The sequence below is a fragment of the Ictalurus punctatus genome, chromosome 26, assembly GCF_001660625.3.
Source record: "Ictalurus punctatus breed USDA103 chromosome 26, Coco_2.0, whole genome shotgun sequence".
Classification (NCBI taxonomy): domain Eukaryota; kingdom Metazoa; phylum Chordata; class Actinopteri; order Siluriformes; family Ictaluridae; genus Ictalurus; species Ictalurus punctatus.
Window position 1 is genome coordinate 6,406,811 of NC_030441.2, and position 22,027 is coordinate 6,428,837.

At 38.1% G+C, this 22,027-nt stretch overlaps 1 protein-coding gene across 8 annotated transcripts in view; it reads right to left on the reverse strand.

The window, feature by feature from the left end:
• dmd (dystrophin) overlaps window positions 1-22,027 on the reverse strand; it is a 241,529-nt gene that overhangs the window by 39,438 nt on the left and 180,064 nt on the right. For 7 of the 8 annotated variants that reach the window (XR_008393479.1, XM_053675989.1, XM_053675988.1 and 4 more), the window contains 7 exons: window positions 20,659-20,860; window positions 16,003-16,088; window positions 15,526-15,683; window positions 14,959-15,125; window positions 11,610-11,721; window positions 9,655-9,791; window positions 1,847-1,885 (listed from right to left, as the gene is read on the reverse strand). Coding sequence is in view for 7 of the 8 variants with exons in the window: in XM_053675989.1 (XP_053531964.1) it covers window positions 1,847-1,885; window positions 9,655-9,791; window positions 11,610-11,721; window positions 14,959-15,125; window positions 15,526-15,683; window positions 16,003-16,088; window positions 20,659-20,860 (901 nt within the window). In the remaining variant the exon portion in view is untranslated. The other variant, XM_053675990.1, reaches the window with a different exon arrangement.

Sequence of the window (22,027 nt, forward strand, 5' to 3'; positions counted from 1 at the left end):
GACGTCGTCTGACAAAATCACCATGCACATAATTTAAAGGCAATAGCTGTGCTGTGAATTTGGCTATATTTACATGTTAATCGCTCAGAGAGAACGTTATAAGCGACAGAATGTCTTCCTTTTTTTCCTCATGCTGAATGTGCTGCTCCTCTTTGCCACTCACTGAACAGAGAAGACACAGAGAGAGGTGTACCATCACACTCGTGGGGCAGTACTGGCAACATTCTTCTACGGAAAGTTGCTAAGGTTTGCCCAAAAGGTCACTAGATTTGTCACAAAAAAATTCACTAAACTGAGTAAGTGAATAGCGAGAGGAGAGGGATGGGCTGCAGCAGGGAGTCATATTTTAAGTGAGAGACTTGTATTCATGTTCTATTGTATCCAGAACACACTGCATTACTGCAGAACTGCAGTTGGTTGGATACAGGATCGTGTCACTTTCTGACAGTTCGACTGGAAACTGATCAGACACCTCACTCTCAATCTCACCTGCCTAAAGGAACTACATCAAGAGAAAAACACAACAGAGTTAGATTCAAAAGCACTAAAGGCTGCATATGTGAAAGCACCCAAAAAGTATTAGACAGAATTATATCAATTGCAGTCCAGCCACTCTGCAATTCCAAATCAAGAACTATTCCTCGTTTAAGAACGTACTCCTCTTCACTTAATGGGGAAGAAAGAAACTGCTGGTGTACCATCAACCAGACATTGAATACGTCAGCCAAGGAACACAACAGTGATTGATGACAGAAACATTGTGAGAGCTGTGAATAAAAACCCAAAACAACGACCAAAGTTGGTCGCTTCACCAACAACCTCCACAGAGCAGAGGTGAAGGTATCACAATCCACTGTTCAAAGAACTCAAGACTTGCAAATCACTCATCAGCAATTGGAATTGGAAAGCCAAACTAGAATTCCCAAAGAAATACAGAGATGAGACAAAAAAGTTATGAAACCCAAGATTAACTTCTACCAAAGTTATGGAAAGGCCATACAAGCTCATTGGTCAAGCACAGTGGAGTGTCATGGCATGGGCTTCCTTGACTGCTTCTGATGGTAGCAGCAGAATGAATTCAGAAGAAACATTTTGTCTGCCAGTTTAAAGAGAAATGCATCCAATCTAACTGAGAGGAGCTTCATTATGCAGCAAGACAATGACCCAAAACAGATAGCCAACACAGCAAAGGGGAAGAAAGTATCAGGTTCTAGACTGGCCAAGTAAATCACCAGATCTTAACCTAAGTGAGCATGCATTTCACCTCATAAAGATGAGACTGAAGGGAGAAACCACACAAAACCAACAACAATTGAAAGAAACTGCAGTTCAAGCCTGAAGAAGGATCACAAAAGAAGAATGCAAGAGTCTGGTGATGTGAGTGGGTCATTGGCTTGACGCAGTTATTGAAAGCAAGGGATATGCAACCAAATATTAAGTGTTATCTACATTAAGATTATGTGCACCAATACTTTTGCTCACCTACAAATTGGGTGGTCTGCCATCAATGGTCCCATAGTTTAAGTTGTTTAACATGTCTAAATGTAAATATCAGGCAATGAAAGCTGAAATTCTGATCTATCATCTCATAATCATCATCTGATATCAAACCCAGAGGTATAGCAGTGTATAGCAAAAAAAATTAAAAAAAAAAAAATTTATTCATTGGCCTTGCCATTCCAATACTTTCAGAAGGAACTGTATATGTCTGCATCACTATCCATTTGATATGGCTTTTATTTGATATGATTTGCTTTGGTAACTTTAGTTTAGCTCCATAGTTATTTTTGTGAGTCATTTGAACACTGCCAGTACTAAAACGAATATAGGTAACAAGAATACTCACGGGTGGTCAACAGGCCAGAAGTTGATCAGAGTAACAGGGCTGCAAAACATGTCAGAGTGCACACACACACACACAATTCTGTTATGATGTGTTTAGTAATTGCATTACTTCATAAATGGTAGAATAGTTTAATAATTTATTTCATAATAATGACAAATTAAGTCTATTGTAGTTTGGCTGAGTCCAATACTACTTCGCAACTTGAGCAGAACCTAGAGAAAAATCCATGCGTGGAGAACATGCCAAACTCAGCACAGACAGTAACCTGAGCTCAGGACCAAACCAGGTACCCTGGAGGTGTGAGGCAGCAATGCTACCTACTGCACCACCATGCCTGCCCATTAATGAAACAACCATCTGCCCCACCCACAGGAAGCTGAGAATCAAAACACACAGACCATAAACCAAAACAAAGGCACAGACAGCGAAGGCATGGCTAAACAACTGGAGGGACAACCATTCTGCACTTTCACAGAAAATGTTGCCACTTTCTAAAGTGGCATTTAAATAGATTGTTAAATGTATTGTTATTAATCAAACCTGTAATATCGTTGAGCTTCAGGGATTTACATGGGGTTTGTTTCCCCTCATCCAAAGAACACAACACTCCAAATGAATGCAATGAATACACTTTAATTTTAAAATGTAAGAGTATTTAATTGATAAAATAATTAGGATTTTTTTGTGGAAGTATACACCCCTAAAGCCAATACTTGGTAAAGCCACCTTTGGCAGCAACTACAGCTACCTGTTTTTTTGGGTAGTTCACTACAAGTTTGGCATACTTGGATTTGGAGATCTTCCCACACTTTTCATTTGCAGAACACTTCAGGCTGAGAGAGCTTAGTCAGTTTTCAGTGAAGAACAGCAACCTTCAAGTCATTTCATACATTTTGAATTGGATTTAGGTCAAGGGTTTGACTAGGCTACTCCAGAACATCCACCTTGTTCCTAGCAAACCACTCCATGGTAGCTTTGACTTTATGCTTGGGGTCACGGTGCTGCTGGAAAATGAATTTCTGACCCATATTCAAACATTTTGCAGATTTTACCAGGGTCTTCCCCAGAATCTCCCTGTACTTGACTCCACCCATCCTCAACCATGACAAGTTCCCCAGTCCCTGCAGATAAGAAATATTCCCACAACATTATGCTGCTTCACAGTCAGGATGGTGGTGTTTTGATGGTGGGCCATGTTGGCATTCATGCCAAAATTTTTGGTTTCATCTGACCACAAAAGCTTGTCAGTTTGTTGCAGGATCCTATAGGTGTCTTTCTGCAAACCTCATATGACATGTCAAATGGACTTTATTGTGAAATAGCATTCTTCTTGCCAGCTTCCCATACAGGTCAAATGCATGCAATACCTTTGACGAAGTTGCGTGTTGCACATGTTTCCCCCTGCATAAAATCCTGTGGGTCTTTCAAAGTTGCTATTTGGTTTCTGGTGGCCTCTCTGAGTTCTTTTCTGATCATCTATTTTTGATGGAGGCCTAGATTTTGGCAAATTGGAAGAGGATCACATGTCTGCAGCAGCCCCGGAGATACCTTTCCTCCACAAGTGCCGGGAGGGGAGCCAGATGTGGATGCTGGGAGCAAAAGTAGTGTCTACTAGGGCTGTCGAGAACCGGGACATTTCCAAGTGGAGGGCCACTGGATAGAAATGATTCAGGTGCTCCGGATCGTTGAGGCCCCATGGCACTCTTCAGATCCAGGGTGGATACGGAGTTCCCCCGTACATTGAGCAGAATGTAGCAACTGTCCTGCACTTAATATGGCTCTCCAGCTCACATCACAGCTGTTGATAGATGAGTTGAGAGAGCAGGATTGCTTGACTCCAGTGTGTACTGCCTGGCTGCGCTTGCATCAAAAATCACTGATCACCACTCCTCCCAATGACCAATCACTGATTTCCACTGCTCCCAATGACCAATCACTGATTTCCACTGTTTTCCAATGACCAGTCACTGATTTCCACTGCTCCCAATAACCAATCACTGATTTCCACTGTTTTCCAATGACCAGTCACTGATTTCCACTGTTTTCCAATGACCAATCACTGATCACTGTCACTGCTACCACTGTCTGCATCCTTGATAGAAAGTATAGTATATTCGAAATGCATAAAATTTAGTTTGCATGAACAAAGATTTCTTTTCATTAAAAATATTATTTGAGCCATAAATGATAAATAAGAAATACATTATTCTATTCTATCTTTCTATTGTGATTAAAAACAATATTCTGTTCTATTTTACTATATTATAAGTGAAAATCTTCCTTCTTCATGTCCCCTAATTTTTTTTCGATATGCCAATGGCCGTGATGTATAAACTGCATGCAAATTATGGAAACAATTTTTTAATTTGTAAAGTCTATGGCACCGTGTAGAGACTTTTTGAGCATGCTTAAGCGACTTTCCTCAGAAAAGAGCAGCAGTAACAGCATATTCAAAGCTGAGAGAAAAGATCAGGCTATTTCATACTTTGGCACAACGCAAAATATAAACGTAGTGTATTCAAGACCTCATAAAATTGAGATTTCAAAAAAGTGAGTAAATTAAAAAAGTATTTAAGAGAAGAGCGTGCGCGCGCGAGAGAGAGTGTGCCTGTGTGAAACCACACATGCTTTGTGGAGTGCTTTTACTGTAGCACAGTGCCCTCCACTAGTATGAGCAAAGAAGGCTGTGAAAAATTCCCTTCATTGTTTAACATTTTGATTGTTAAAATATAAAAATAAAAATTACAAAAATACTCTGCTCTCATGGATATCAAACAACACAGGTTCATCAAAAAATCTTTGTTAAATATAGGTGTGCAACAATTATTGGCACCCTTTTAGCCAATACTTTGTGCCAAGATAACAGTCTTCTCCTATAATGCCTGATGAGGTTGGAGAATACATGGCAAGGGATCCGAGACCATTCCTCCATACAGAATCTCTCCAGATCCTTCCAGCATTTGAAGCTTTCTGGCAGAGGCAGTCAGGTGTTCATTTAATATCTGTTGATATTTGATAGAGTCCATGATGCCATGTATCCTAACAAAATGTCCAGGTCCTCTGGTAGAAAAACAGCCCCAAAACATTAATGAGCCACCACCATATTTAACCATGGGCATGAGGTACTGTTCCATACGGCTACCTCTCTGTGTGCACCAAAACCACCTCTGGTGTTTACTGCCAAAAATCACCCGATCCCATTTGAAGTTCCAGTAGTGTCTGGCACACTGAAGATGCTCGAGTTTGTTTTTGGATGAGAGTAGATTTTTATTTCTTGAAACCCTTCGGAACAACTTGTGGTGATGTAGGTGACTTCAGATTGTAGTTTTGGAGACTTTCTGACCCCAAACCACAACTAACTTCTGCAGTTCTCCAGCTGTGATCCATATGTTTTGGCCACTCGAACCGTCCTCTTCACAGTGCGTTGAGACGATACAGACACACACGTCCAATTCCAGGTTGATTCATAACATTTCCAGTTGACTGGAACTCCTTAATTATTGCCCTGATGGTGGAAATGGGCATTTTCAATGCTTGTGCTATTTTCTTATAGCCACTTCCCATTTTGTGAAGCTCAACAACCTTTTGCCGCACATCACAGCTATATTCCTTGGTCTTACCCATTGTTATGAATGGCTAAGGGAATCTGGCCTGTGTGTTACCTCATATTTATACCCCTGTGAAACAGGTTGAACAATTTCCTCTTCCTTGTCAGCCAGGTGTACTAAATTTTTTTTTAAATATCAATGGGAATATACTTCAAATATATTTTTTCTCATATGGATTCATAAGGGTGTCAATAATTGTTGCACACCTATATTTAACAAAGATTTTTTTAATATATAAACCTGCATTGTGTTTGCAATTGCTTGATATCCATGAGAAAAGATCATTTTGGAAGCCTGATACCAAACTCTCCGCCATTAATGAAAGTAACAGGCATGCTGGAAGTAATCAAACAGTATGCCGTCCACAGTGCTTTGTAGAACCTCTAAGGTTAAAAGGTACTATATAAGTGTAGCCCATTTACCATTTATTCACAGGGATATATACATTTATCCTATGGTACCTCTCACTAGAATATATGGGAAAAAAACCATAGCAAGATGGCGGTTAATCCTAACCATCCCACCCAGAAGTACTGTTTAGAGTAATCACCTGAGTTGGGATCACCAAAGAGATCCTAACTGACCAAAGCCCAATTCGGACAGGATTAGTTTTAGGACATATGGCTGTAAAGTAAAAATATTTATCGTCGATTCACACCAGTTATGCGATTTCTATAGAAATTGCTGAGATGGTCGTGTCTTCATCATTATCGGGTTGACGACCAATCACAGCAGCCTTGTGCTTCACACAGAACATGGTGCTGCAAATGGTACATAATCATTCCGTTTGGGAAGTTTACAATAAATGTCCCTTTTTCAAAGTTGCATTTGGCGACTGGACAAAATGTTGAGAATGAATCGGCTACCTAAAAAATAATAATAATAATAATAATAATAATAATAATAATACAGAGAGTGCATTCGCAGAGGATTAGTTTAAGCTGGGGTTATTTTTACAGGACATTTTATAGAAGGTAAAAGACGCTGTAATCTTCACCGTCTCGGAAACATGCAGTCTAAGATAAAGTCCAGAAAAATAACTGGCATGACCCATCTGAATATCCCTATACACTACACACAAACTGTACAAGCTATTGGAAAAAACAACTATCTGCACAAATCCGCAAACGGATGAGTCAGAGGCTGTGCTGGACTTGAATGAAGAAAAACTGGAAGGATGGGTAAACGAACAGTGAAAATTAATTCAACACTGCTCACTTATACCAGGAGAATTTGCTCCAGGCTTCTGAGAGGAAACAGCAGCTCTATAACAGGTGCTTCCAATTGAGGCATTTTGGATGGGAAAATGGACCCAGGTGGAGATCATCTCTCATTGTTCCAGAGGGCAGAGGTTGCCAAGTTGCAATTTTCATAAAAAGTGATTCTGGAGAAATTGGAGAAAAAGCTAGAGATAGCAGTAATACTTCTATCTTCCCAAAGGTGAAGATTCTCATGCTCCAATACTTATCGGGGTGTCGTCTGTTTGGACCATGCACCCCGCAGTGGCTCAATTGCATGAAGAATGCCAACGTGCGGATCACTCGTCGCAGAAGTTTAAGTTCACTTTGGTCCAGATGCTGAGGAAATTGATGGTATTTGCTGGGGGTGGTGGGGGGGGGGGGGGGGGGGGATTACATGTCTGGCACATGTGGACATTCAGTGGGTTCAGTGGGAGACTTCAGCGGAAGTGCCCCATAGAGAAAAACTATAAAAGCTCATGATTTTCACAACTTTGTTACACAATTATGACCTCTCATAAACTGGGTTTGTTAACAAGCATTAGCAAATTTTGTCTACATAAACCTTTTGCTACATAAACAGTGGAGAGCTGCAATTTTTTGAGGAATTCAGAATCTCAATTGATATAAATAATAAAATATTGTAAACTTCATTTCAAACATATAAATGGAAAATTACATTCTGTCTTCCACAGCACTTCTCTTAAGTTATGACTAGTTAAACCAAGGCTCTACATAACCACAAAGAAAATAACATTTTAGTGCCAGGAAAGGTGGGGGCGGTAACCTTTCCTGTGAAAGTGCCTCATTCTTAATGGCTGGTTGCTTAGCTCCAAAAGAATAAAAGACAACAAAAAACTCACAATCCCATTAGTACTTTTCTACAGTGCCCTCCACTAATACTGGCACCCTTGGTAAATATGAGCAAAGAATGCTGTGAAAAATTGTCTTTATTGTTTAACCTTTTGATAACGAAATTCACAAAAATACTCTGTTCTCATGGATATCAAACAATTGCAAACACAACACAGGTTAATAAAAAAAAAAATTAGTTCAATATAGGTGTGCAACAATTACTGACACCCCTATGAATTCATATGAGAAAAATATATTTGAAGTATATTCCCACTGATATTTTACATTCCTTTAGTACACCTGGGTGACTCAGAACACAAAATTGTTCAACCATGACTTCCTGTTTCACAGGGGTATAAATATGAGGTAACACGCAGGCCAAATTCCCTTAGTCATTCATAACAATGGGTACAGCAGGGTGAAGAGCTTTCTCTTATAGAGCCCCACAGTTATGGAACAGTCTTCCAATTAGTGTTCGGGACTCAGACACAGTCTCAGTGTTTAAGTCTAGGCTTAAAACGTATTTGTTTACTCAAGCCTACCCTGACTAGACTTTCTATTATGCTAATTCCCATTCCTAATCATCTTTTCTCTCCCTCTCTCCTTCTGCCGAGCCACACACGATTTTATGGAGATACTAGAGATCCTGATCCTCTCTGATCTCCGGACCTGCCTGATCCGCTTCAGATGTCCTGCCTCTGCATGGAGCTCTAATCTACTCCAACTCCAGACTGCTGGACTACGGCTGCTTCTAAGGCCAAACAGAATCCATATAAGTCAATAATGAACTTTTTCATATTATATGTTGTTACCCAGATGAGGATGGGTTCCCTTCTGAGTCGGGTTCCTCCCAAGGTTTCTTCCTCTTAAAACATCTTAGAGAGTTTTTCCTCGCCACCGTCGCCACTCAGTGTCTTGCTCAGTTGGGATAAATTCACACCTTTAATATCTGTATACCGTGTTGATATTTCTGTAAAGCTGCTTTGAGACTTGTAAAGACTTGTAAAAAGCGCTATACAAATAAAATTGAATTGAATTGAGTAAGACCAAGGAATATAGCTGTGATGTGCGGCAAAAGGTTGTTGAGCTTCACAAAATGGGAAGTGGCTATAAGAAAATAGCACAAGCATTGAAAATGCCCATTTCCACCATCAGGGCAATAATTAAGACGTTCCAGTCAACTGGAAATGTTATGAATCAACCTGGAATTGGACGTGTGTCTGTATCGTCTCAACACACTGTGAAGAGGATGGTTCGAGTGGCCAAAAAAAATCTCCAAGGATCACAGCTGGAGAATTGCAGAAGTTAGTTGTGTCTTGGGGTCAGAAAGTCTCCAAAACTACAATCTGAAGTCACCTACATCACCACAAGCTGTTTGGAAGGGTTTCAAGAAAAAACCCTCTACTCTCATCCAAAAACAAACTCGAGCGTCTTCAGTGTGCCAGACACTACTGGAACTTCAAATGCAACCAGGTTCTATGGTCAGATTAAACCAAAATAGAGCTTTTTGGCATACATATGACAGATCTGGAGAGATTCTGTATGGGGGAATAGTCTCAGATCCCTCGCCATTTATTCTCCAACCTCATCAGACATTATAGGAGAAGACTCAGACCCGTTATCTTGGCAAAGGGAGGTAGCACAAAATATTGACTAAAAGGGTGCCAATAATTCTTTTCAATTGTTTGATATCCAGGAGAGCCGAATATTTTTGTGAATTTTTTTTTAACAACAGATCAAAAGCTTAAACAGTAAAGACAATTTTCACAGCCTTCTTTGCTCATATTTACCAAGGGTGCCAATATTAATGGAAGGCACTGTATTGCATCTCTTATAACAAATCTAGTCAGACAAATCTAAAACACTCCCCGATAACACAAATGCACAAGCCTTGATCAATTATTTCCCAGAGAGTCCTAACAGCACAAAATACAGATGAAGTATTCCCCTCCTCGCTCTTCTTTAAAAAAACCAAAAAAACACGACTACCATAAAATAAACAACAACAAGTATTAAATTAACAAAAGGTAGTAAATTTTATAACAGGTTCCACTCAAGCAATGCAAACTTGCGGTCATGATGAAATGCAGTTGGAAATATCGCTCACGTCTCCATGTTATCTCCCTCCAGGATGGTCTGCACAGGGAGGTAGCCCATGCGGGGGTGTTTGGCAAAATAACGTTTTGTCCTGAACTTGTTCTTTAGCACCTTGGCAAAATCTCTTACATCTTCACCAGAGGTTGTCTATGAGACACACAAATAAAAATGATCAATAAACATAATTATAAATTGCTGCAACACGATAACTGGGCATGTGCCTACTACAGGGTTTCCCACTAATATTGGCACCCTTAGTAAAATATGAGCAAATAAGACTGTGAAAAAAACAGTCTTTATTGTTTAAAAAAAGAATCGCAGAAATACTCTGCTTTCATGGATATACAATTGCAAACACAACACTGATTTATCCAAAAAAAAAAAAAAATCTCTTTGTTAAATATAGGTGTGCAACAATTATTGGCACCCTTTTAGTCAATACTTTGTGCTAGCTCCGTTTGCCAAGATAACAGCTCTGAGTCTTCTGCTATAATGCCTGATGAGGTTGGAGAATACATGGCGAGGGATCGGAGACCATACAACGCTGGTGGACTCTCCTCCTCAGTTCACTCCACAGGTTTTCTAGTAGTCAGTAAGCCATCTTTGTGTTGATTTTGATGTATGTTTTGGATCAATGTCCTGCTGGAAGATCTAACCTGGCAGTCAGGTTTTCATATAATATCTGTCGATATTGTTACGAATGACTAAGAGTGAATGTGTTAACTCATATTTACACCCCTGTGAAACAGGAAGTCACGGTTGAACAATTTCCTCTTCCTAGTCGCCCAGGTGTACTAAAAGAACGTAAAATATCAACGGGAATATACTTCAAATATATTTTTCTCATATGAATACATAAGGGTGCCAAAAATTGTTGCACACCTATATTTAACAAAGATTTTTTTTCATATAAACCTGTGTTGTGTTTGCAATTGTTTGATATCCATCACAGTATTTTTGTGTATATATTTAAAAAAAAATTTTTTTTAAACAAAAGATCAAAAATATTAAACAATAAAGACGAACTTTCACAGCCTTCTTTGCTCATATTTACCAAGGGTGCCAATATTAATGGAGGGCACTGTATACACTTTACCTTGATATTCTACATACACAATATAGTTATAATCAGATGAGATACAAAATGAAGACAAAGACATTAATTGTTCAATTAGATCTTCAAAATTATACAAAAATGATTCAAAACGATTCCCTTTCTGAATGTTATATAAACCTCCACCTCCCATGAGCGCCCTGTCAAGCACATTTGTTCTGACATATCTGTTATTAATCTGAAACACAATGTGACATCCAGTATACACACTCACTGGCCCACTTAATTAGGAACACCTGTACACTTGCTCATTTGTGCAATTATACAACCTGTCAATCATATGGCAGCAGCCCAGTGCATAACATCGCATATATTTAGAAACTGCTGATCTCCTGGGATTTTTACAAGCAACGGTCTCTAGAGTTTACAAAACCACAAACAATCGGCAACAACAACATAAACATCCTGTGAGCGGCAGTTCTGGCCTGCTGATGGCGGAGATCTGAGGAGAATACTCGGGCAGTTCAGTGTACTTTAATGGCCTCCCCGGTTATCATACCTCAATCTGACTGAACAACTTTGGAATGTGATGGAACATAAGATTCATAGCATGACAAATCTGCAGCAATTATGTGATGGATTTATTTCAACATGAACAGAAACTCAAATGAATGTTTCCAACAACTTGTGGGGTCCATGCCATGAACAAGTGAAGCTGTTCTAAGAGCATGGGGGATCTTACCCAGTATTATTAGATGGGTGTTCCTAATAAAGTGACCAGTGAGTGTAAATGACCTACTAGCTGATTTCGTTATTATTGTATTGGTATGCATTGAATACAGGCAGACAATATCCAGATTGTTTACACATACACACATTAACGAATGGAAGAGTAGCATGGCCAAACGTACCGGAGTGCAATATTCAACCATGGGATATTGCATTTTATGACCCTTAGCCACTCTGCCAGAAAAGAAGCAGCTTTGACAGATGTCATAGTTAAAGTGCTTTAAGCTTCTGTACCTGCAAAAAAGGTAAGATAAATTAGAACGTCAAAATGTCATGATGGTAACCCGCACTGAATTTTAAAAAATGGCCGCAGAAGCTCCTAAATAGTTCAATCTAATTTACTGTTGAACGAACATAGAGCATATATTCATAAAGGATATTTTTACAACACACTCGGTTGTATACCTGCGTTATAACCTGAGAATAGATTGCATAACATTAGAAACAAAACAGCAGACATGACACGTTTATCGTCATCTCTGAAACAAACAAATACAACAGAACAACTATACTTTGAGATATTAGAAGTAAATGAACACAAGATACTTTTAAATCACCGTAAAACGTTATATTCATGAGTGTAGTGTGTTCGTATCGGGTCATTACTTCAATCACAAATATATTATACTAACCGAGGAGTTTTTAATGATCGAATCATAGTTTTCAGCTCCTACAGGCTACAGACACGCAGGCTAAAGATAGTTCATCTTCGGAAAGGAGATTCGGGCATCTTCCTTGTTCACGTCAGAGGTCATTTTAAAACAATCAACTAAATACCGAGTTATTTTAGCTTTAATTCACCCTATCAGAATTCCATTACGTCAAAGTTTTACGTAAACCAAGCTGACTGTCTCTTTAAACAGTCGGAATGATTCCAGAAACTGGTATGATGACTTTTAGAAGATTCTGATTGGCCAATTTTGAGCATTAGGAGATCATTTGGAGCACGCTTGATGTATTTAAGGGCCAGAATGTGAAAGGTTCAACTGAACACCAAGAAAACAACAAAAGAAACTAATGAAGGCGTTGGAGGAATCGGGTACCAAAGTACACCACATGGCCAAAAGATTGTGGACATCTGACCATCATGTGCTTTTTGAATAGTTCCCCCTTTGTTCTAATAACCTGGTTCTCTGTATATTTTTTCAAGGAGACCTTGCTCTTTCACTGATCCAAAACAGGCTTGTCAGTGGCACATAGTCAAAGCAACAGACTCCAATAACACCTGAGCTTTTGTTTGAGCCAGTGTCTTGGTTGGCAATGTATTTATCCACTCAATAGGATAAACAGAGTAAGCTTTTTCTTTTAATTTCAGGACATACATCCACTAAATATGCGGATATATGTTTGTAGACATTACACACAATATGTCCCACTCTCTGGCTCACCCTTCCACAGTCGTCACACACTACACCCTGCTTACGAGCCATCTCCTATTTTTCAAATCTGCAGGTATTAGTGGAAATTAAAGGTGGATATACTCTTTAAAAGGCAGCCATACAGATAGTTTTATCTAGTGTATGGAAAGTTTGATCCGATATAACAGATTTTTTTTTTTTTTACTAATAATACTTAGCCAGGACTCAGGGGGAAGGTTCTACATAGAACCAGACACCGGAGGGATTTTCTTTCTGAAAAGGTTTTTACATCAAACCTCTGTTGAAAGCTAGATTACTGGTCCGAGTTTGCATATGCTTCAGTCTCATATCATTTAAGTGTTAACTGAGTAATATTTATGTTCGATGGGTTTTACAAGCTCAGTAAGAACATTGCTATTAAAACAAACAATGAAATAATTATATTTATTCGATGAAAAATAGTACGTCGATTTAAGGCAAAACAAAAGTCATACTGTCCCTCGTCATCATATTACGTCAGTGTATCACTGACAAAATTCACAGACGATCTCAACAAAGGGTTATGTTTTGTTTTTCCTGTAACATCACGGTGCAAAAACGACGTCACTTTTGATTTCTTTGTACTATGAACACAAAACTTGACAGAGTTGGTGACATTTGTTAAATTCCTGAGATACAGGATTTTTTGATTTCCATGAGCTGTAATCATCAAGACTAAAACAAACAAACAAACAAAAAAAGGCTTGAAATATTTCACTTTATGTGTAATGAATCTAGCATATATGAAAGTTCCACTTTTTGAATTAAATTACAGAAGATATAACCTTTTCCACCATATTCAAATTTTTTGAGATGCACCTGTAGCTTAGATATTTGACAACACAAAAATTTTTACGAAAAACAAATTCAATTACAGAGTTACATCGTTCCTGAAATGTAATTTTTGGTAAATTCCTCTAAACATCTAATAAAAATTTTTTTAAATAAATTTTTATGAAGTTTCTGAACCTAGAAATCTTAATACCTAATAAGAATACATTTGCACAATTTAAAAAAAATTTTTTGTGTGTTTTCTCTCAATTGGTGTTAAGAAATTGACCTTCATTGTAAAAATGTCTGAATAATAAGTGTTTAGTTTTCGGGTATGTCATTAAATAAAAAAAAGGCGGCAAAAAAGCAAAGTTGTCAGCTTTGCGCTTTTGATATTTCGATTTTTCTTTCTCAAGTATTGCCCTGTATTTGGCTCCACCCATTTTGCTCTCGAACCTACCATCACTAAGCTTCAACGTGGCGATGCCATCCTCAGGGTATTGGATTTCTGCCAAATGCAGTGCTTTGTGCCAAGGTCAAAAAGTGAAATTACGGTCTCATCAGGCCAGAGAACCTTTTTCCACACAACACAGGATACACGTTTAATCCTACTTTTAATTTGGTTTTTTGAATCGCTGAATTCATAAAATTGTGTCGAGGTTTTTTGTTAATTTGATGTGCTCTCCAGGAAAGAAATTGAGCTACTCTTACAGATTACTTTAAGTAAGCGTAGTTCATAATTTTATCCACAAAAAAATTATACTTTTAATTAACGGTCATATTTATGCACTGAATATTGGCCTCAAATGGCATTCCATAGCTTTTGGGTACATTTGCGATAGCCAAAACATACATTTCAGCACGACATATTGACAGAGGCGCTTAACACTGCTTATTACTTTGATATAATAGACCTAAAGTTAAAACTCTAAAGAAATCAGATTCTCATACTCCAGCTAATTTTAACACATATAGCAGTGCTGGACTCTAAAGTACACAATGTTAGAAGAGAAAAGATTTATACTCATACTATCCGGTGTTGCCCAGGTGAGGATGGGTAGGATTCAGTATTAACTGAGGACTCTTATTTTCAATGGCGGCTGCTTTGCAGAAGGATAACTGATCATACAGGATAACTCAAGTCATTAGAATTATTTGGTACTTCTAGGTGGAGCTATACTTCTGATGTCATCTAATGCCATCAAATGTCTTGAATTTTTTTTTTAAAATAATAATAATCTCACATCCCTACTAACAAATCTGGTGACAAACTGCAACATGTTTATTTTTAAGAAATAAATACCTGAAGCCAATAATGGGACATTCCTTGCAGATGTTGCATTTGGCCTGGTGCTTGGCTGTCTCTGCTGCTGAAACACGGTGAAGTACAGGGAGCCAGACCATCGACTGGGGCTCCAAACGCATCCAGTCTAAGAAGACAGAAGCTTCTAGCTCTGGCTTGTTATTTGCCTTTAGGAAAGAAAAGATCAATGTTTTTTTCTTACACCATCTAAGAGAATTTTGCTCGCCAGCATAAACTTGGTCATGTATTGAGACCGGTGTGACGTTGCGCAGTGTCTTGTGTTAAAAGAAGTGCACAAACTAAGTGTATATGGATTTGACAGAATTAACAACGGCACCAATATGTTGCATTATAAGTGATTATAATGTTATTACAAGGCATTAGAATTGAATATCTAACAATTACCAACACATTAAAAAAAAATAATAATAATCAATGCTTAATGGATTCCTCTGCCTAGTAGCATTAATGTCCATTTTATGCGAGGAATGTGACATCATCCATACAACAGCATTTTTGAATATTTATTTACAAATTAAAACGATGAAAAAGCCTCCACCGACTTACAAACTGAAAACAGCTGCGCACACTAGGTTCAATGTTGCTTCCTCCAAATGATGCCACCTCACCCAGCTGCCTGGGGATCTGGATTGAATCATGCAGCAGAAGGCCAAGGCGGCGCTGGTCACAGAAACCTGTAGCACTAGCCACCTGTCTAAACAGAACTAGTGAAAACAGCAGTGCAAAATGAGTGAGACATACTTGTAGCAAAATAAATAATACGATGCAAAAATGGCGTCTGTTGTCTGTAAATCATTGCGCGAGATCCGCCTTTACAATAACTGCATTTATTAATATTTCGACCAATAATTGCTTGTTAGCTTGCAATTCTAAACAGATCAGCAGAATAACAAAGTGACCTACAGAGCAAAATATAGCTGAAACTATCGGGAAACAAATATATAATTTGCACATTTAAACATCTCTCTTACTCATTAATCAGTGTGCATTAAACCGATATTAACCCGGGATCAAATAACTCACATCTGTATTTGTCTTCAAGGTGAGCTTTGCAGAGAGAGATTATTCCTGTTTTTAAAGACAGGGTTCGAATCTTCCCAGTTCGACCTCTGTGAAAGTAATGAAAGTGAGAGTTAATAAGGACTGCTGCATGGATAAGTATAGCAAGGGGTGGACATATGCATGGGCTAACCTGGGCTACACAGTATTTATAGTCAACAATGCACAAACAGAATGGCAACCTATTGTAAGACTGCATGTTTTGAAATGTGCCACCAAAAGGAGAACAAACCGATTTAGAATTAGTAAAACAATTTCTCCAAACACACTCGCTGAAAAGTCACTGAAGTGCGGCAAAATAGAAAATTGTAAAAAAAACCCGTTATATTACGACTCCAGCCAGCTACCGATACTAGACACATATAAACTGATTAGATGAATTTAGAACACAGGGTTAGAACAGTCGCTCAAAAAATAGGAGAACAGCAAGCAGTTTCTACAACGGAAATGTCTTTTTACTGCACACATATACAGTTGCGCCAAAAAGTTTTTATACCCCTTGCAGAATCTACTAAACGTTAATACTGTTAACAAAATAAGAGGGATGATAAAAACCCAATGTTGTTTTTATTTAGTTCTGCCCTGAGGAAGCTATTTCACATAACAGATGTTTATATATAGTCCACAAGACAATAGCTGAATTTATTTAAAAAAAAATAAAATAAAATAAAAAATTGACTCTGTTCAAAAGTTTACACATCCTTGATTATTAATACTGCGTGTCGTTACCTGGATGATCAGCGACTGTGTTTATGTTTTGTGAGAGTTGTTCACGAGTCCCTTGTTTGTCCTGAGCAGTTAAACTGCCCGCTGTTCTTCAGAAAAATCCTCCAGGTCCGGCACATTCTTTACTTTTCCATCATATTCTGCATATCTGACTAGGGCTGCACAATTAATCGAATATCGATCGCGATTACGATTTTGACTGCCCACGATTACATGAACATGATCGACTGCGATATTGACGTTTAAAGTTCGTCCTCCGCTCATAGAAAACTCCAGATCGAATCAAGCGCTTCCTAAACTTACAGCCAATCACCATAGAGTAGCGCAGGAATGACGTCGTTTTGTAAAGTCGAAACCCGGAAACGGGAAGCTGCCAGCTTCGCCTCGTGCTCCAGCGCTTGCACAAGAGGAAATCGTGACATTAACAAGTTGCTAAATGGGACTACACACATTGTCGAGGACATTAAACGTAATCCCGCCGAACAGGAAAAATCTTTGCAGATAAACTGGTGCAGGTACGCCGTGCACAATTCCCTCCAAAAACGTGGATGAAGATTCATCCACTGAGTAAATCTGTATTATGGAAAAAGTTTTTAAATCCAGTTTGGAGAAGTTGTCGGAAGCTCGGTGATGGTGACGTTGAAGTCGAGCGACCGTGGTGTAGTTCGTTTATAGCATAGGGTTAGCTGTTTATTTCTGCCGATTGTATTTAGGCTTCAAACTTCATAAAAGGTGTGTTCGTTTGTGAAAATGATTCTTGATGGACAAAACGTGTTAGTATTGTAAACTTTTGTTGATCACAGAACTTATTTTTTTGCAATAATCCAAAAGTCTATGTGAAAATCCTATTGGGTTTTTGTCAAGGGAAGCGGTGTGATGCTAACTTCCGGGTTCCGATGCAAAATGACATGCACCTCTCTATTGGGTTATTGCCTTTTCTGCATAAAATCAATGAATAATCGTTTTTGCATTTTCACTGGAATTTCAGCCTACGTATTTGGTACAGCTTAGTATTTGATAATGGTTAGGATTAAATCGGACTTTTTTGGATCAATGTTTGTGTTCGCACAGCTCTCAAGACTGTATGGCGATGTGACTTGAGGGCAAAAAGTAGTGCTGAATGTTACTATTTTCATACAGTCAGATATATCGTTACTGTAAGAAAAAATTCCATAAAATATTGTGATTATAGCTTTAAGTCTACATCGTCCACCCCTACTCTAAACCTCACTCTATGCATGCACAGAATTTTAAAACAGTGCCCGGATTACCGTATAAACCAGGGGTGTCGAACTCAAAATCGGTACAGGCCACATCAGCATGCTTGTGACCTTCGGGAGGGCCTTAATGAGTTTATTAACTTTTAAACATTTTTAATCAATTAACACCAATATGCAGCTCTGAAAGTAGAATAGGGTGTTTGTAGGACAAATATGGGATATTATGTGTAACCTATATAAGGAATAACACGAGAGACCGTGTGGTTATATGAAAATAGTGCTTTCCTCGGTGATATGACGGCATGACCTGAAGTACTGTGCCCAACAGGGTTCCATGCACTACTTGCTTGGCGCCTAACACACTAACACATTCCCTAAGCAACTTTGGTGTTTGGCCCCCAATAAAAAAACATACAACTCCAATAATTGATACTAGAGAAAAAGAGAAATGTTAAATCACATACAATTGTGTATGAGTGGCTGAATAGTTGTGATTCTATAAAACTGTCCATGTTGTCATGGTATTACAGATACAGACACTGTTCTGTGTTACAGCAGTGTTTATGTGTCTTTCTGTGTGGAGCGGTTTTAAGATTCATGTCACGGTGTATGTATAGTGCATCGCTGTAAGTGCTACAGGTATTGAGTTGTAGAAGTTTGAACACACTGGAATCGAAGGGGTTTTACTCCTGCCTGATTTTTCTTGTGTGCATACAGATGACTACAGCTGGGAGCTATTAGCTGGAAAACCCCAAATGGACCACAGCACGAAGCCTTTCCTAGTCCAAGTTCAAATTTGATAACGATAGCAAAGAAAATGAGTATTTTACACAGGTTTACCTAAGGGCACGTCCATGCGTTTTTACCAAAACATTTTGGAGACTCCAAAGGGCCCTCGTTAACCGTGTACACATACCAAAGATAAAAATGCTGCTACTCTTAATTTTTCTTATAATTATCATATCACATATCCAGCAACCTACAAAACTAATATTTATATGTATATTCATAACTGAAACCTTTGCACACTTTTGCGCCACTGGTTACACAGCTTTATGCAGGGACTTTTAAATTGAAGTGTAGAAACTCACCCGTGAAGCAAGATATCATTCTTTTCAAAATTTCACTGGCTATACGATGGGCCAGTCATCGACGCAATAGGCTCGCGCTATTCACAAAGGAAAGAGGGAAGGCTCTTCTCTTCAGCACAGACTTTCATTGGATTTTGGAAGCTCCTATTGGTTCAATGAAGTGTCATTCGATGGGTCACAGCCCTGAGGCCATTTGGAAATCTACCGATAATGGATATTCATTCACGCGCTGAAGAGATAAGCGAGAAAACTCGATCTTCCGAGATAATTTTTGAATGAAGACGCAAAAGTCCGTGGGGATTTACTGATGTAAAATATGTTATGGACTAAAGATTTTTTACATAACTGGATCATTTGGACCGTTGCCAGTGTAACAAGAATGTTTTTGTTGGGATATTACGGATCAGTGGACTACTATGAGGCTTCAAGCATGAGTTGCCTCTGTTTCCTAAGTGTTGTTTGTATGTTTGTGGTCTGCCTGAGCCACTGATTGTTGCTGCTGTTGTGATTGTATCTTTAAACGGTTTATATATCAATCGAATCACACGATTCTTAGCTTTCAAACTGTATCATGCAGGAGTACCTACGTACAGCTGTGTAAATGGCAAAGTTCTCCAAATATCATTGCAATAAATAAATAAATAAATAAATCATGTGTCCAAATAACGTTAAGGCGTTAACTTTCTGGAAGCCATTACTATAACAATATATATATATATATATATATATATATATATATATATATATATATATATATATATATATATATATATATCGTTTAATTATTTAATGCCTCTAGTACACTTTGCTATAGGAACTTGCTGTATGGAAGTAAAGTCGCTGGCTGAGATTCTACCGGAAATACATAAGCAGTGTTCATCCATAGAGTCTATTTACATGGGGTGTACTTATTTTTTCACATGACTGTATAGTAATATGCAAATATGCCCTCATTTTGCCAAAAACACAACAAATGATTTAACCGACCAGAACCTATAGCCCAAAGCAGTGTAAAAACGTGCTTGAACGCATGAGAGAAAAAAAAACAAACATTTAATTCTTTTCTAATTATCACGGCATTAACATGAAGATTCGTAGATTATCCGTAGAATGTTAGACGCTTTGCTGTAGGCCTATTTAAGCTCTTTTGAGATGAAAATATTCACAGATTTTCCTTGTTTGGCTGAAATCATCCCTAACAAATAGGGTTAACCGGTGTTAATTATTCTTGCTATGGAATTTTAATATAGGTTTAAAATTAGTGTTTTGTAGAAGAAAACAAAACAAAACAAATCTATTGCACTATTTTCTTTTTTACGAATCTTTGTTTAGTAAATAAAATTTATTTTATTTTATTATCATACGTCTGCTCAAAATATCACGTAATGCTCATTTTTCGAAACGTCACACTATACTATATAAAGAAATAATGAAACGGGGTTTCTGTGTTGCCGGCCCCATATGAACTCCATCGGGTCTGACATTTGTAGAACGTGCCATAGCTATTTAGACATGTCAAAACATGAAACAGAAATCAGACGCATACATATCTGCTCTAAAAGTAAAAATGGAACGGTACATACGTGTCATAAACATTCAGCAACCAGTTCAGACACATGTCCACACACAGAGGAACGTTCACAAGGCTGCTATGCTGCTGCTCCAAACGGTCATAGATACTGGTCAGACAGCTTATCACCTGTATGATGTCTATGAACTGTTCGTTCTGTTTCAGGCTGTGCTGCTCAAACGCTTCACATGCTGCGGACATCCCCAGTAGGTCCACTGCACAACAAGATAGTAAGGTTCAGCGTCCTAATAAAATGCCCCCCCCCCCATGTTTCATCATTTCCACTACCTCACATATTATTTCCGTTGCATCAAACTATAATTGAAAAAACTAAACTAAATGTAATACTATTAAGACTTATCTTTTCATTAGTAGTCATAGAGCAACGTTACGCAATAATAATTCTGTGTTTTGATCAACACCCCTGAACAACACATATATATATATATATATATATATATATATATATATATATATATATATATATATATATATATATATATATATATAGATAGATAGATAGATAGATATCTATATATATATATATATATATATATATATATATATAAAATATATATATATATATATATATATATATATATATATATATATATATATATATATATATATATATATAGATAGATAGATAGATATCTACACTGCTGGTTTGCTGAAGTACAAAAAAATGTTTAACTCATGTGGGATCTCATTTGTTTTTCAGGTGATTCTGGATAAAATATCCAAAAGTGGTAGATATAATTAGGGATGCACCGAATGTTTGGCAACCGAAAATAGCAAAAATAAATAAATAAATTAATTAATTAAGCACTTTCGTGAAAAGGCCGAATAAATTTGACCGAACAATGACGTGTTTGATGACGCGCCAAATAGCCTAGCAACCAGAGTGAGACGCGCAAATTTCACGACCGCGACTTCCGGCAGCGCGCTCGGAGCGATGATGGGGCCCGCGCATGCACGAGCTACGTGCACGAGCGCATGCTCTTCGGATGTTGACAACCGTGACATTGTTTACTGTGGACACGTGCGTTTGTTTTGTTTATGCTCCGGAGCATGTTTCTGTCAGGTCGCGAGACGTAAGGGAGTAGAGTACGGAAGCAGGTAAAGACGTATTTTTTTAAGGGAACATAACATTAACGACGTATCTAACTATACTATATCTACTATAATACTCGGCGAGGTGTACAGGGACGCGAGCGGTATATATCCCCAATATAATCAACCGTATAGAACTAAATAGAACTATTTATCGCACTCTTGTCAATGCACTTTTTAATGCACTTTTTTGTTGTAGGTTTCAGAGTGTTAAATTCTTTCAGCAGTCAGTTATAGGCCTAACATCGGCTATTCAAGGGGCTCAAAGA